The 13866-nt window shown below is 42.2% G+C and overlaps 2 protein-coding genes across 2 annotated transcripts; one reads left to right on the top strand and one right to left on the bottom strand.

Moving 5' to 3' along the window:
• The first annotated feature begins 1574 nt into the window (after positions 1 to 1574).
• clec11a (C-type lectin domain containing 11A) lies at positions 1575 to 6509 on the top strand. The gene is made up of 5 exons (XM_068576989.1): positions 1575 to 1677; positions 3162 to 3276; positions 3476 to 3583; positions 3971 to 4054; positions 5209 to 6509. Exons 1-5 carry the CDS (start codon positions 1585 to 1587, stop codon positions 5619 to 5621), a joined length of 813 nt encoding a protein of 270 aa, XP_068433090.1. The 5' UTR covers positions 1575 to 1584; the 3' UTR covers positions 5622 to 6509.
• Positions 6510 to 7138: 629 nt separating this feature from the next.
• selenol (selenoprotein L) lies at positions 7139 to 13836 on the bottom strand. The gene is made up of 9 exons (XM_068576988.1): positions 13701 to 13836; positions 12551 to 12629; positions 12344 to 12397; positions 11932 to 11977; positions 11164 to 11291; positions 10961 to 11075; positions 9937 to 10059; positions 9241 to 9378; positions 7139 to 9165 (listed from the first exon to the last, which is right to left on the bottom strand). Exons 1-9 carry the CDS (start codon positions 13804 to 13806, stop codon positions 9034 to 9036), a joined length of 921 nt encoding a protein of 306 aa, XP_068433089.1. The 5' UTR covers positions 13807 to 13836; the 3' UTR covers positions 7139 to 9033.
• Between the last annotated feature and the right edge of the window lie 30 nt (positions 13837 to 13866).

The raw sequence follows: 13866 nt of genomic DNA, 5'->3' as shown, positions 1-13866 counted from the left end.
TCTGGACTCCGCCCTGTACCGGACCAGCTGTGTGTAACGAGCAGCCGTCCTGCAGACTCACACATTCGTCCCTCTTTGTCGAGCGCAGACGCTCACAGGCCCGAGCGCTGCCCGAGCTCCTCCCAGCCCCCGGATCACAGAGCCCTGCCTCCCTTCCCTGGAAACTCTGCTGGATTCTTGTGGCATTTTAACTGGCATACCTCCTGTTACACACACACACACACACACACACACACACACATGCGCACACGCACGCACACACACACGCATTTACTTGAATGTCGTAATTTCCCTGAATAGATTCAGAACCTCATATTTCTCTGCCCGAGGATTTATCTAATTACACTAAAAGCTTGGCAAGCAGGCCTGATTAATAGAAGGGCTGTGTGTGTACATCCATGTATGCAAGCGTGTGTGTGTGTGTGTGTGTGTGTGTCTGTGAGAGAGACTTTATGACCACAGTCTGCTCATGTGTGCAGGCATGCAGGGTTTTCTATTTGCAACCGAATTCTGCCAACATTTAAGCCAGAGTTTAACGTTAAGGATGCACAAGTTATAAATTGTAAGTCAGGCTTGAAAGTTCACTCTTGACCTTGGAAATAGGAGTTTTCCAGTAGTTTGACAAATTATTGTTTAAGGGGCCAAAACTGAACATCCGTGCCAAACATTAAAGATAAAAACGAACACGAGAGATTCATACGAACGGAGCAAACTCCATCTGCCAGGAAGGCAGTTGAATGTGGTTGAAAGCCCCAGAAAAAGCTATGAGTGGACATTGAGTTGAGATTATTATATTAAAGTGGACACAACTATGAGCTTTAAACTGATTCAGGCATGAGGGAAATGTGCTGACATTATACTTAGTTACACTAGTGAACTGAGGATGTTTCTCAATGGGAATGGAAGTCTTGTATCTCCGGATTAGATTGTCTTTCTCTCGAAACCAAAGGATCAAAATGCCGTGCACAGAAAACCACGTGCCTTCCTGAAAAGTGCACAGTCACATCGCTGACAACTGCTTTTCTTTGCTTATGACATTTGGAAGACAAGTGTTATTTTTGGACAGTGAATTTCTCTTTAGGCTGAGATAAAAAAAAAATAAAACAAACACATTTGAAGGGCCTCAAAATGCATTACCTGTGTTGTCATCCCCCCCTGTGTTAACAACAGAGTGCACACAAAGAGTGGAAATGGGAGGTGGGAGCATAAACACAGAGCTTTTCCTGTTGTTTGGCAGCAGAGGAGTGACATCCTGAAGAGGAGGCACGACTGGGATGTGATTCTGACTTGTTTCCCAAACACCTGGCATTTCGGCATCTGTGTGTGTGTGTGTGTGTGTGTGTGTGTTTGTGTGTGTGTTCTTTTTCTTCACTCGTTCACATTTCTAATGGTTGATCCCTGCGGATGCTGCTGCCTCCATGCTTTGCCGACTCCTGGATCACATCTGTGAGGGAAGCGCGAGAGGGTCGAGAGAGAGAGAGAGAGAGAGAGAGAGAGACAGAGAGAGAGAGAGAGAGAGAGAGAGAGAGAGAAGGAGGGAGTTTTGCTGCTGAAGTACAAGCAGAGTTATTAGGAAGCAGGAAAATGGGACCGGCTGCCACCTCGCTCGCTCTCCTGTGTTTATGTTCTCTGGGTGTGTGTGTTCCTACAGGGACGGCCGCCGCCACACCAACACAGGTCAGGACCGATTGTGTGTACTGCATGCGCGCATGGACTCAATTAACTTCAAACTGTATCGCATTGGAGGTGTTGCTGCTGTGCGTCTGCTCCTCTGGGGAGATTCACGGCGCTCTGAGCGCTGGGCATGTGTAGAGGAGGGAGTCTGGTCGAGCTAAATCAAGCAAAAGATAAATAAACAATGAGAGGGGTTGTTTGTTTTTTTTGTGCTATATATTACGCTGATGACGTTTGTTTTATTTGAAGTGCAAACGATCCAGACGCGTTGAGGATAATCGTGGTTTTACAGACTGTATTTATGATGATGCACGGAGAGGAGCGGGTCCATCTGGTAGTTTGTTCACTCCACTAATGTGTGTGTCAGACAAATGAAACAACCATCTCCTTCTGCCAGTCCATATGCCACAGAGGGAGCATGGTGACACGCACGGTGCTGCTGATAGGGATGAATATACATGGTTTCCAGCTAAAACTGATTCATTTTGACAATACTAAAGATCACAAACATCCCATCCTGCGTGTCATTTAGAGGATGGTGAGGATGGAGACGCAATTAGCAAAACTTTGTGGTCCATGCTATTGAAGTATCTTGATATATTCTGAGATGATTGTTTATGTGTATATGTGATCAACGTTAAGTTTATGATTTGAGTTATTTAAGTTTAGAAATGGGTAAGACCTTATATTTGTATACTTGTTACTCACTTTCCAACATATAGTTATTAATTAAGTTCATTTAGAATGTGCTATATATGATTCCTGATCATTTTTATTTCATTATTGTTTTGTCTCCATTACTATCATCTCATTATTATGTATTTTATGGCATATATAATATAACTCTTGGTCAATTTGCCATACAATACAGCAGAGCGTCACTTTGGATGGACAAATAGTTCAACTTTGAGGGAAGGTTCATGGTAAACCCTCTGGGGTTTCTGACGCTGCTGCACAATCTATGCTGTTTCTTGTTACCTTTGTTCTAATAAAGTAAACTAAAACTAAAGTAACAACCATCATTGAACTACTATTTCATGACAAAGACGTTTTTTCTGTTGCTTCAATGATCCCGGATGACCTACAGGTCCGGACCCCTGGAGCCAAGGTGTGAGAATATATTTGACCCATGCAGCGTCTGAATCCGCTCCCTCTTGTTTCCTAATCCTAATACAACTGAACGTGTGTATTCTTTCGAAAATTGAAATGTTTGAAATTAAAACAGGTCCAGATGTGCACAGAGGATGACAGAGATAACAATAACAGAGATGTGCTTTGCATTTTGGATACAACCCAAAGGAGTTTGCTTTGAGTTGTGATTGATTACGTGGAACTTGTGTTTGGTTTCATTTACTCTAACAGAATTTACATGTGGTGGACACAAAACCTGAGAAATTTCTCTCTCTATGTGTGTGTGTGTGTGTGTGTGTGTGTGTGTGCGTGTGTGTGTGTGTGTGTGTGTGTGTGTGTGTGTGTGTGTGTGTCAGGCATCCCATTCAGAGGTGAAGAGTGTGCGAGGGGACGTTCCTGATATTCTTCCAGAGCCTGAACCAGAGCCAACCAGCCCGGTGTCAGACTTTGAAAATTCATACAACTATGTCTGTGAGTCTCCTTATCCAGATCCAGTTCAGACCGTATGCCACCACTGTGGAAAAATAACTGCATCATATCTTACTCTAACCTAATAACGATGAGCCTTATTGCTGTACTTTAAAGTAGCACAGTCAGATTTGATGTGAATGCACCACATTTCTCTTTCCTGTTCTTCTCCTCCATCGTCTCCTACTGGATATTCTCTTAGTGTCCAGATTAGCAGATATGGACCAGGGGATCCACAAGCTGAATGTTGGTCACTACACCCTGGATGTTAAAGTCAGCCAGCTAATGGACCGCCTGATCAGGGTGGACGGTAAGACGATCACCAGCATTTCCCCCTCAGTCAGACATGTTCACTGTAAAATGATGAAATGGAGGATACATGTAGTGTCCCCTCTGCTAAAAAGTATAAGATTTTGTACTTCACAAAAGAAGCAATATGAAGGAAAAAAAACTATGAATGAGAAAGGAAGTGAATGAGACATACTTGGGCGTATTTTGTGTCCGTATTTGGGCGTTCTCTATACAGACCATCGTTAAACAGGAATCCCACTTTAATAAGCTGTGGCGGTGCAATCCATCAGAGAGTTGACTTTGCCATGGTAGATCTTTACCTTTTAAAAGGAAGCCAAGAGGACGCTGCCCTGTACTGAGCTCCACGTCTCCTTGTTTTTGGTGTTCCCCATCACTAACATGGCAGCTAAAGTGGAGGAGCTGGAGGACAACATCCGAGAGGTCTACCAGCACAGCAAGGACAACCGCAAGGAGATGGGACGACTGGAAGGTAACACACTATTTTCACACAAACACGACTCCAACTTAATGTTGACTTTGCTCTGCAGTGTGTAAAACAAGTAGCAGTTTGCACAACGTGCAGCGTAAACTTTGTCTGGTGATTCAATTCTAAAGTTGTGTTGTGGTCACAGCGTGTTGCGCTGCCCTCTGGTGGACAGAAAACACACTGACGCAGGTTTTATTCATGGATGATTGATTTGTCCCTTATTCTTGTCCACTATGCAAGCCCATTTCAGCTAGAAAAAGAAAAAAATATATCAGATAAGAAAGTCGAAAAATAATTTAGACTTTTTTATCTCCTAATTTTGACTTTCAAGCTCATAATTATGCCTTTTTATATTCTAATTTTGACTTTCTATCTCATAATTTCGACTTTCTATCTCATAATTTCGACTTTCTATCTCATAATTTTGACTTTCTATCTCATAATTTCCACTTTCCATCTCATAATTTTGACTTTCTATCTCATAATTTCCACTTTCTATCTCATAATTTTGACTTTCTATCTCATAATTTCCACTTTCTATCTCATAATTTCGACTTTTTATCTCATAATTTCGACTTTCTATCTCATAATTTTGACTTTCTATCTCATAATTTCGACTTTCTATCTCATAATTTCGACTTTCTATCTCATAATTTTGACTTTCTATCTCATAATTTCCACTTTCCATCTCATAATTTTGACTTTCTATCTCATAATTTCCACTTTCTATCTCATAATTTCCACTTTCTATCTCATAATTTCGACTTTTTATCTCATAATTTCGACTTTCTATCTCATAATTTTGACTTTCTATCTCATAATTTCCACTTTCTATCTCATAATTTCAACTTTCTATCTCATAATTTCGACTTTCTATCTCATAATTTTGACTTTCTATCTCATAATTTCCACTTTCTATCTCATAATTTCCACTTTCTATCTCATAATTTCGACTTTCTATCTCATAATTTTGACTTTCTATCTCATAATTTCCACTTTCCATCTCATAATTTTGACTTTCCATCTCATAATTTCCACTTTCTATCTCATAATTTCCACTTTCTATCTCATAATTTCCACTTTCATTCTCATAATTTCCATTTCATTTGTATATTTTAATTCAAAAATGAACTTCCGGACGTGTCTCCGCTCCTCAGGTTGCCAGAAGGGACACCGGTTGGGATACAAATGCTACCTCGTGTACAACAGGCACGAGGACTACGCCGGGGCGAACCGGAAGTGCCTGGAGCGCGGCGGCCGCATGGCGATGCCGCGCGACCGCCGCGAGCAGGAGGCCCTCGCCAACTACGTCAAGGCCTTTTTCCACCCGGGCAACTGGCCCGTGTGGCTGGGCGTCAACGACCTGCGCTCCGAGGGCACGTACCACTTCGACGACGGGACGCCGGTCTCGTACTTCCAGTGGCGCAGACACTTCCTGTCCAGCCAGCCGGACGGCGGGAGGCGCGAGAACTGCGTGGCGATGTCGTCGGACGACGGCGACTGGTGGGACCACTACTGCGACCGGACCATGAACTACATGTGCGAGTTTGACGACAGGGAGGCACTTTAAAAAATAACTCTTTTCAAGTTTCACTCCCTCGCCGCCTTACAGTTGCTTTGACCTCCAGTCATTAATCCTTTGAAATAAAAGCCCTCTATATTTTCAAGTAACGTATTGCCCTTGAGACACATCGCGGGATTGGTTGTTTTCAATGGTGAGGTCGTCTTAAATTCTCCATAAGAAAAACTCAATATTTCAATATGAATATTGAGTATGATTTCACTTCTATGTGCTATGAGTCCGGCAGGGTTTAAGTAGCTTCCACATGTTGGATGAAAAGAAAACATTTGGCATGAGAATATTTTAAGGTTTTTTTTTTAAGGTAAACAAAATAAGCTTTTCAATTTTTCAATGCGCACAAATCCATGTATTGCCATTTAAGTTCTGAAAGTGATGAATATGTACGAGTAGGTAACTTCATCAGATTAGATATTACAACATATTATTGTATTCATGCAGCTGCAGTCATATGAATGTAAACCAGTCAGGACTCTGCTGTTATTCCACACTTGGCAATTTTAAATATTTGTTCAAAGTTTACACAAAAAAAAGGGCGAAACAGTGCTGGAGGCACTTTCTTCAGAATCAGCACAAAGTGAACCTCTTGAGGATATAAATCAATGTGTGTTTGGGCTGGACAGCCAGTGCTTTGCTGTTATTTCTGAGCTTTGAAGCTATTTTGATAAAGTCTGGTCAAACTGCTGATTCTTCAACATCTCCGGCCAGAACATTTTTACATCGCACTTCCCTTTGCACCTCTTAAAGTGACACACGATTACTGTAAATGTATTCTGAGTCCTATACATGTAAAACAAAAGAGTTGTATATAAAACAATGAATGTACATGCTTTTTGTGATGAGGCAGATACTTTTTGATACCTTTCTGTTAGAAATATAGAGCGAGACATATTTTTCAACAATCCTTTTTCTATTTAACAAAACAAGCCAAAATGTTAAATGGTATCTAATGCAACTATAGAAGGACTTTTTCGTAAATTGGCCAAGATTTTGATATCAGCAGGCAGCCAAACTTCATCACCTTGGCGTAGGAAGAGCCAAGGCTGAAACTCCTGTAAACCTGTAGCAGAGATGACATCTACTGCGTTATGAATGTGAAATATCTTCTGCAGAAACAGAAAGCACAAGGGGAAAAAAAGAAATCCACCTATTCAGGTTCACACACACACACACACACACACACACACACACACACACACACACACACACACACACACACACACACACACACACACAGACACTTCTGCGGCATGTTGGAAATCTTCTGTCTTCATATTTGGTTAATTGCTCTGGTTTCCAAATAGGCAAATATTTTGATATCAATCAAGAACAATATCTCATCAAATTAACAAAAAGACAACATATCTGCCCAGATATTCTTTGTGAGTTTTTGATACTCTGCACTAGACTAATTTCAGTAACAAATAGGCAAACAGGTTTGATACCCAGCTCCTGCTCATTAGAAATCCTGGGATGTGACCCTGGAGGACTAAAGAATCAAACACACAAAAGATGTGCTTATTTTACTTATCAAAAATAAAAGATCAGAGTGGCAGCAATTATGTTGTTTTTACTACAGTAAAATCTCAAAGTGCAGTTTGTTTATGATTACAAAAGAAATAGAGGATTCAGCTGCCACTTTAATCTCTCCCCTGACTGGTTACAAAGTAGCCATAATTTCTGGCTAATCTAGTAATTTGCCCCTTTTTTAAAAATAAAAAGATGTCACCTCTCACTGCCACTTCGGACCGCTAAAAACCCCAACCTGTTGGGTTCACTCTTAAAAGGTGAAACATGCAAATTCAGAGCTTATCTTGACTCCATAAGGCTCTCAACATGGCGATGGCTGAGCTGGTGGCGAGCAGAGCTCACAGGATGCATCCTAAGTCTCTAAATGGCCGTTTCCTCGCTCCTCGACTGAACCGGAAGTGGTTCTGCGCCGCCATATTGAAGGCCGTCCCAAAGGTCGAGGAGTCCTGAGAGTAGACTTCCAGGAAGTGTTTTAACGCTGGACACGCCCCCTCACTGTTCCTCTGTCATCTGATTGGCCGCTGCAGCTGAGCGCACTGATCGCTGGAGTTTCATAGCAGAGTGAAGACGATCACAGAATAAACGTTATATATTTTAGTGTTTTCTTATTCACCATCTCGTTAAAATATGTGTTCATTCATTGTCGGTCTGAACAACAAAAGGACCACAAACTATTTTCTTCAAAGATTTGTTCTGTTTCCCTCAATAACTTATTATGTATGTAATTAAAATCAGAGAGCTGGAGAGAAGAAACACTTTTACTACATGTATGGTTATTTTATAATGTCACAATTAGAATTTCAAAACATACCAACATAATTAATAAATAAGACGCGTGGTAACCGATGCTGCGTATAAGCATGACCTTGAACACAACACAGTATAAATACTCAATGCAGTTTGTTTAACAGGTGACAGACGACAGAGAAAACATCTCTCTGACACTGATGATAACTGTGTCTTATTTATATACGTTCTAGTTTAAAACCATTAAATCAACTGAACACATGTAAGAATTTGTATCAATATTTTAAGTGCATTTTTATTAAAATGTTCGCTAAATCGGGTCCGGACCAGAAAACAACTCCGCCGACTGACAGCTGATCAGCTGTGATCAGCTGTCAGTCGGCTGCAGTCATCAGAAACCGACGTCGCTTCAAGCGACGCTTCAGAGGAAAGGACGTCTCATGTCTGTTAAAACATGTTTTTTCTCGCGTCTTCTCTCCTCGCTTGGTTTCCTTGCGTCTCTTTGTGCTTCCCTGGTGGGCGGAACAAGGAAGGAACACAAGTGAGGGAAACGGGGATGCCATTTAGAGACTTAGGATGCACCCACAGTGTCTACCTGAGTAGGAAACTCGAGGCTGGGCCCTACGAGAGTCGGGGCGGACTGTTGTAATCCCAGGGGGAGGGACTTAATCCTCTGCTCAGTAGTTGTTTGCTGCTATATTAATGCTCTGACTGAGCTCCTTTTAAATTAAAGCCTTAAGAAGTGCCATATTGTCCAATGTGACAAATTACCGTAAAATTGCTCAAATCAGCATAATTATCAATTCAAACATAACATTTATAACAAATAGAATAAAATTTCATATTAATCTATATTATAATCCAGTAAAACCGCTCATTAGGAAATGCTTCCATCACAACACTGACACAACAAGGAGAAGATCATTTTGTGTTTGATTCACAGTTCTGCATCGGTCACATTCCTTCATGGTGTCATGAGTTTGAGACGTGACGTCATAAACGTGAGTCAAAAGAGCTGCTCTTCCTCTGTGGTGTCAGTGTGGTCAAATGCAAATAACCCCCCCGATCAACCTCAATGTCTCCAGTGTTGCCGTATCCTTCACAGCTCGTCGTCCACATGTGGACGTTACTCTGCGGAGCAGCCTGGAGGGTCCGCGGCCTGCAGGATGGCCTTCACAGTCGGCCTGTGCATCGGGCTCTCACACGGGTGAGAAAGAAGGACCTTCCCTTCTTCATCCAGCAAAAAGTCTCCTCCCATCTGACAATACAAAAACACATTCAGGCTCATTTTACGTCCCTGATTAAAAGTTCCTACATCAGTATCCATTTGTACCTGGTAGATATCTTCCAGCAGGCGTGGGGGGACATCCGGGAAGTCTCTGTCCACAGCTCCGTACTCGGAGTACAGCAGCAGGCAGCCGAACTTCATAACCTTGGCGTAGGAAGAGCCGAGGCCGAAACTCCTGTAAACCTGTAGCAGAGATGACATCTACTGCGTTAGGAATGTGAAATATCTTCTGCAGAAACACAAGAGAAAGCACAAGGGGGAAGAAAAGAATGCCGCCTATTCAGGTTTACACACACACACACACACACACACACACACACACACACACACACACACACACACACACACACACACACACATCATGATGGACGATTGCTTCTGTGGCATGTGGAAAATCTTCTGTCTTCATATTTGGTTGATTGCCCTGGTTTCCATTTCACAGCTGCAAACATCTGGTGGTTGACTTTTCAGAATTCATGGTTTGGAGGCTTCAGCTCACTGGCCTTTCAGGACAAATCATCAAACAGCTGTTAGCTATAACACATCTTTAGTCTCATGCACCTACCCACCTGCACTGCGTGTAAATGTAGCTGCAGTATAATCAAATGCAGACAGATTTAATCTGCTGTAATCTGATCCTTTCATTTCCATTTTACATAACAAGACAAATCCTGTTTTTTTTGTTTTTTATTTCCTTATTATGTTCAAATTTACATTCAGTTGATTGAGTCACGACCTGACCTTTCTCTGTGGATCCAGCAGCAGGTCGAAAGAGCATCCAGTCTGCTCCCGCCACACCCGAGCCCCCTCCATGCCTCCGAAAGACACCACCAAGACCCGCACTGACCGAGCTTCCAGGGCAGCCTGCAGAGGCGCACAATGAAACAATTTCAGATCAATGTACATCTCTTCATACTCACTTTGATACAGTCCTGTCCAAACTCAAGTCATTTATTGATTTAAAAGTCAATAAGTGGTGACTGGTGGTGAAAAACGTGAGGGACACTTTTTTTTTAGCCGGAGCAGAGAAAAAAAAGATTTAGGAGTCCACATGGTACATTTTAGGCTTATGCATGCTTACTTTTTTCCTTGTTAAGCGCTAGATGACAAGGTCAATCCCACTCACAGAAAGTAGAACGCTAAGCACCTGGTTAGCCCCTTGTGGAAACTAAAAACTTTCGTTGTTTTTTATTAGTTGATCATTGGGCTTGGAAGTCAAGATGAGGACCTTGGACGTCCCCGTCTGCCATGGTCAAGAGTCTGGACGACGGGTATAACAATGTATCTCCCCCAGGGGAGCGGGAGTATACATGATCCTGTGTGCTGTGGGAGAAACTGTATCAGGCTGAGTGGAGGAAATGTTAGTTAAATTGTTTGGTATGTCCATATCTATGAGGTCAAATACAGAATGTCTATTTGTGGCTCTGTGACTTTAAAACATTTGATAAGAACTACACGTGCTGTGACAGGAGCTAACTTAAGTGTATTTGTGTGGCCAACTAATTGGAGGAGCTCTGACTACACAGGCGAGACCTTTTAGAGGACTTGGTTTAAAAGCTTGGCAACAGCAATGACGCATGAATAATCATTTATTCATCCACTGTAAGAGAAGACCACATCGGAAGGCGTTCCGCATCAATGGGATGCTTTTTGTTAACCAACACTAACAGCAGTCTCACAGAGCGATGGCAGGACGCAGCATGAGGTTGAGCCGGTTGTTAGTTAGCAAATTATTTAATTACAATCAGATTAAAGGTTAACCGACCTGATTGGCCTCCAGCTCGGCCACGTGGTCTCGTCACGGCAGTCATCCAAAGTGTCTGATGAGGACCAGCAGCGGCTTCTGACCCCGACCCAGGTACTCACCCAGGGTCACGCTCCTTGAAAACAGGAGACAACACAGCTTGTACAAAATATTGTGAACAAAAAGAGGCGGTTCAGGGTGTGACCGGCAGTGTGTGAACTCACTCTCCACTCCGTCCATCAGTGAACGGGGTCTCGGGGCTCAGGCGGTCTGCGATCTTTCCTCCCGACAGCTGACTGTCTGTCGTCTGCAGACCTCTGTCCACACTCTCCAGGAAGGAGTCCCACTCATTCTACACACACACACACACACACACACACACACACACACACACACACACACACACGCACACGCACACGCACACGCACACGCACACAGATTGAAACTATAGACACACCCCAGTGCGTCAACTCAATCATAAACTGGTTAAGAGACTAATTAAATACAGAAATAATGTAAAAGCATTTCAGAAATTGCATTTATTATTTCAAAATAATGAAATGAAAATAAAACTTCTGTATCAACCAAAACTTGACAAGACCTAATTCAGGTCAGTTTTATCAAATGTTTTAAAGTCACAGAGCCACAAATAGACATTCTGCATTTGACCTCATGTTATTGCAGGAATCCAAGAGAAAACATTTTTGTTGTTGATTTATTACTGATTTGTAAAACGGTACACGTTGTGCATACAAAGAAGATCCTGGAGAATTAGAATACAAATCCATGAAATACACACACTGTATTTTAGGGTTTTATGCCATTCACATCCAACCAAAGCGTACTGTCGTGGACCCCGATCTTTGCTGTGTGCAGGGTGTAAAATGTGTCTGTGCAAAACCTTTGGCCTTTTTAGGTTTTCTACTTTTAAATGTTGCGTAGTATAACTTCAATTAGCAACAGCAGTTAAACAATCAGATTCACAAACAGACCTCGAGCTGCGAGAGTTCCTCCACCTGCTCCCTCACTGCTGCATGGCTGGAAAAGGAAGAAAGGTTCTGATGAAGAGGCGTCGACACTGATCTGGATCCGTTACATTAATAACCAATAAGACGGAGAACAAGATCCAACACCGATCTGCAGGTTTTTCATGGCGGTCGGTCCTGGCGTGTGTTGTGCTTGTTGAGCCTATTTGACTGATGTTTGTGTTCTCATCTTTTGGCCTGTTTGGCCTTAACTTACAGAATTCATCCCCATAATGTTTTATCGTAAACATATATATGTACACTCTTTCTCAAATGCAAGAGGGGATGGAAAAAGGGGGCCAGGAAAATGAATGATAGACATTATTGCACATGTAAGATATAAAAGTTTATGATTAGATGATTATTTAGTCATACTTACTGATAAGACTTCTGCCAAATGGCCTCTGCTTCACTTTTCTTCTTCACGCCTATGCTGCTCAACAGAAACACACAGAATCAAAAAGCATTAAAGAAATATATATATATATATATATATATATATATATATATATATATATATATATATATATATATATATCGTAAAACTTTGAGTAAAACAGCGGGGTGGCCAAATGCTTCTCCTCACCTTTTGTAGCAGTCTGCTCCGGCGGTGATCAGGCCGAGTAGAGTGGTGATCTTATATGGGACCAACTTCTCCAGGGAGTCTGTATGAGAACAAAAGGGGACAACGTTATTGGGTCAGGCTGATTGTGTGCAAAGGCACTGCGTTGACAATACCCATGACTGGGATTATGTTCCAACACCTTCATTCAGTGACCTGATCACGCTGATCTGCTTAAATAACTCACGAGAGGCGCGTGTTGGAGCAATCTTGTGAAATAGTGAATTGTAAAAAATTACATTGTGGGCGAAAGGTTACAAGTGTGGTATTAGATTTTTTTTTTTTTTTTATCCTACATGGTGAAAATAAAACCCCAGACTTAGATTAAATAACTTGCCTTTGAATGGTGTTGTGCTTATTGGGGCAAAATATATTGGTTATAAAACTAAACTTAACGTTACACTCAAATCAATCTGATCTCCTCCTAAATTCGGTTTTCAATTTAATTAGGAACACCAATTGGATTCTTGTACTATTAGTACTTTTAATATCAACTTGTATTATCCCTCCCCGTTCGCACATATGTTGTTGAAATGAGGGACAACTGCAACAATTCAAAAGCAATTTATGAGAAAACTAGATTGACGCTTTCCCCACGGAGAGCGCCAAGAGTTGCAGGCAGTGGTGCGTTCAGGTGCTCCTCGGACAATCGCTGGTTTTTGAGAACTCGGTGTGTTCATTGGGCCGTAATGTGGAAACAACGCGGACGCTACAAAGCAGACGTGTCATGTTTTATTGCTTAAACTACAGCGGTGGCTGTTTGTGACTCGTTGCTCCAATTTGAAGGGACGTTCACGTGAAACCATAAAGTCGGGAGTCTCATTCCTTTACGATTATTCCCAAACTTCGTGAATGCAGCGCTCATTCCTCCTTTGCTCGCAAAGTTAATGGATGTATTGATGCTATTTACAAAGACACAACCCGAGCCGGTGACACAACTTCCTGACTATACGGTGTTCTGACATTAGCGGGTGTACATGAGTTTGTCCGGTCATCTGCTGTCCTCTCATCCCGCCACTGGATCATATTTCACTTTAAACACCTACTTACACCCCTCTACTCAACGTCCAAACCTTGAATATTCAAGATGCATCCTTCTACAACATGTTCCTACCTGCTGCCTCCTGCTTGGCCGTCTGGAGGAGCAGTCGGCCCAAGTTCACCAAGAGAGTCAGAGAACTTGTTAAAGTCTCCTCCGACACGGTCGCATCCTCGGCCATGGTCCTTTCTCACCTGCTCTCCCAACAAACTGCCGGCGAACTGACAGCCACGCGAGCTAA

The sequence above is a fragment of the Clinocottus analis genome, unplaced genomic scaffold, assembly GCF_023055335.1.
Source record: "Clinocottus analis isolate CAN_PGR_092001 unplaced genomic scaffold, fCliAna1.0.p SCAF_15, whole genome shotgun sequence".
Classification (NCBI taxonomy): domain Eukaryota; kingdom Metazoa; phylum Chordata; class Actinopteri; order Perciformes; family Cottidae; genus Clinocottus; species Clinocottus analis.
This window is presented reverse-complemented; position numbering and strand designations above follow the sequence as displayed.

Bases quoted from the DNA above. Each gene is read 5' to 3' on its own strand.
- clec11a (XM_068576989.1), top strand. From the start codon at position 1,585: ATGGGACCGGCTGCCACCTCGCTCGCTCTCCTGTGTTTATGTTCTCTG. The intron at 1,678-3,161 runs GTCAGGACCGAT...TGTGTGTGTCAG, and splicing joins CCGCCGCCACACCAACACAG to GCATCCCATTCAGAGGTGAA. The intron at 3,584-3,970 runs GTAAGACGATCA...CTAACATGGCAG, and splicing joins CCGCCTGATCAGGGTGGACG to CTAAAGTGGAGGAGCTGGAG.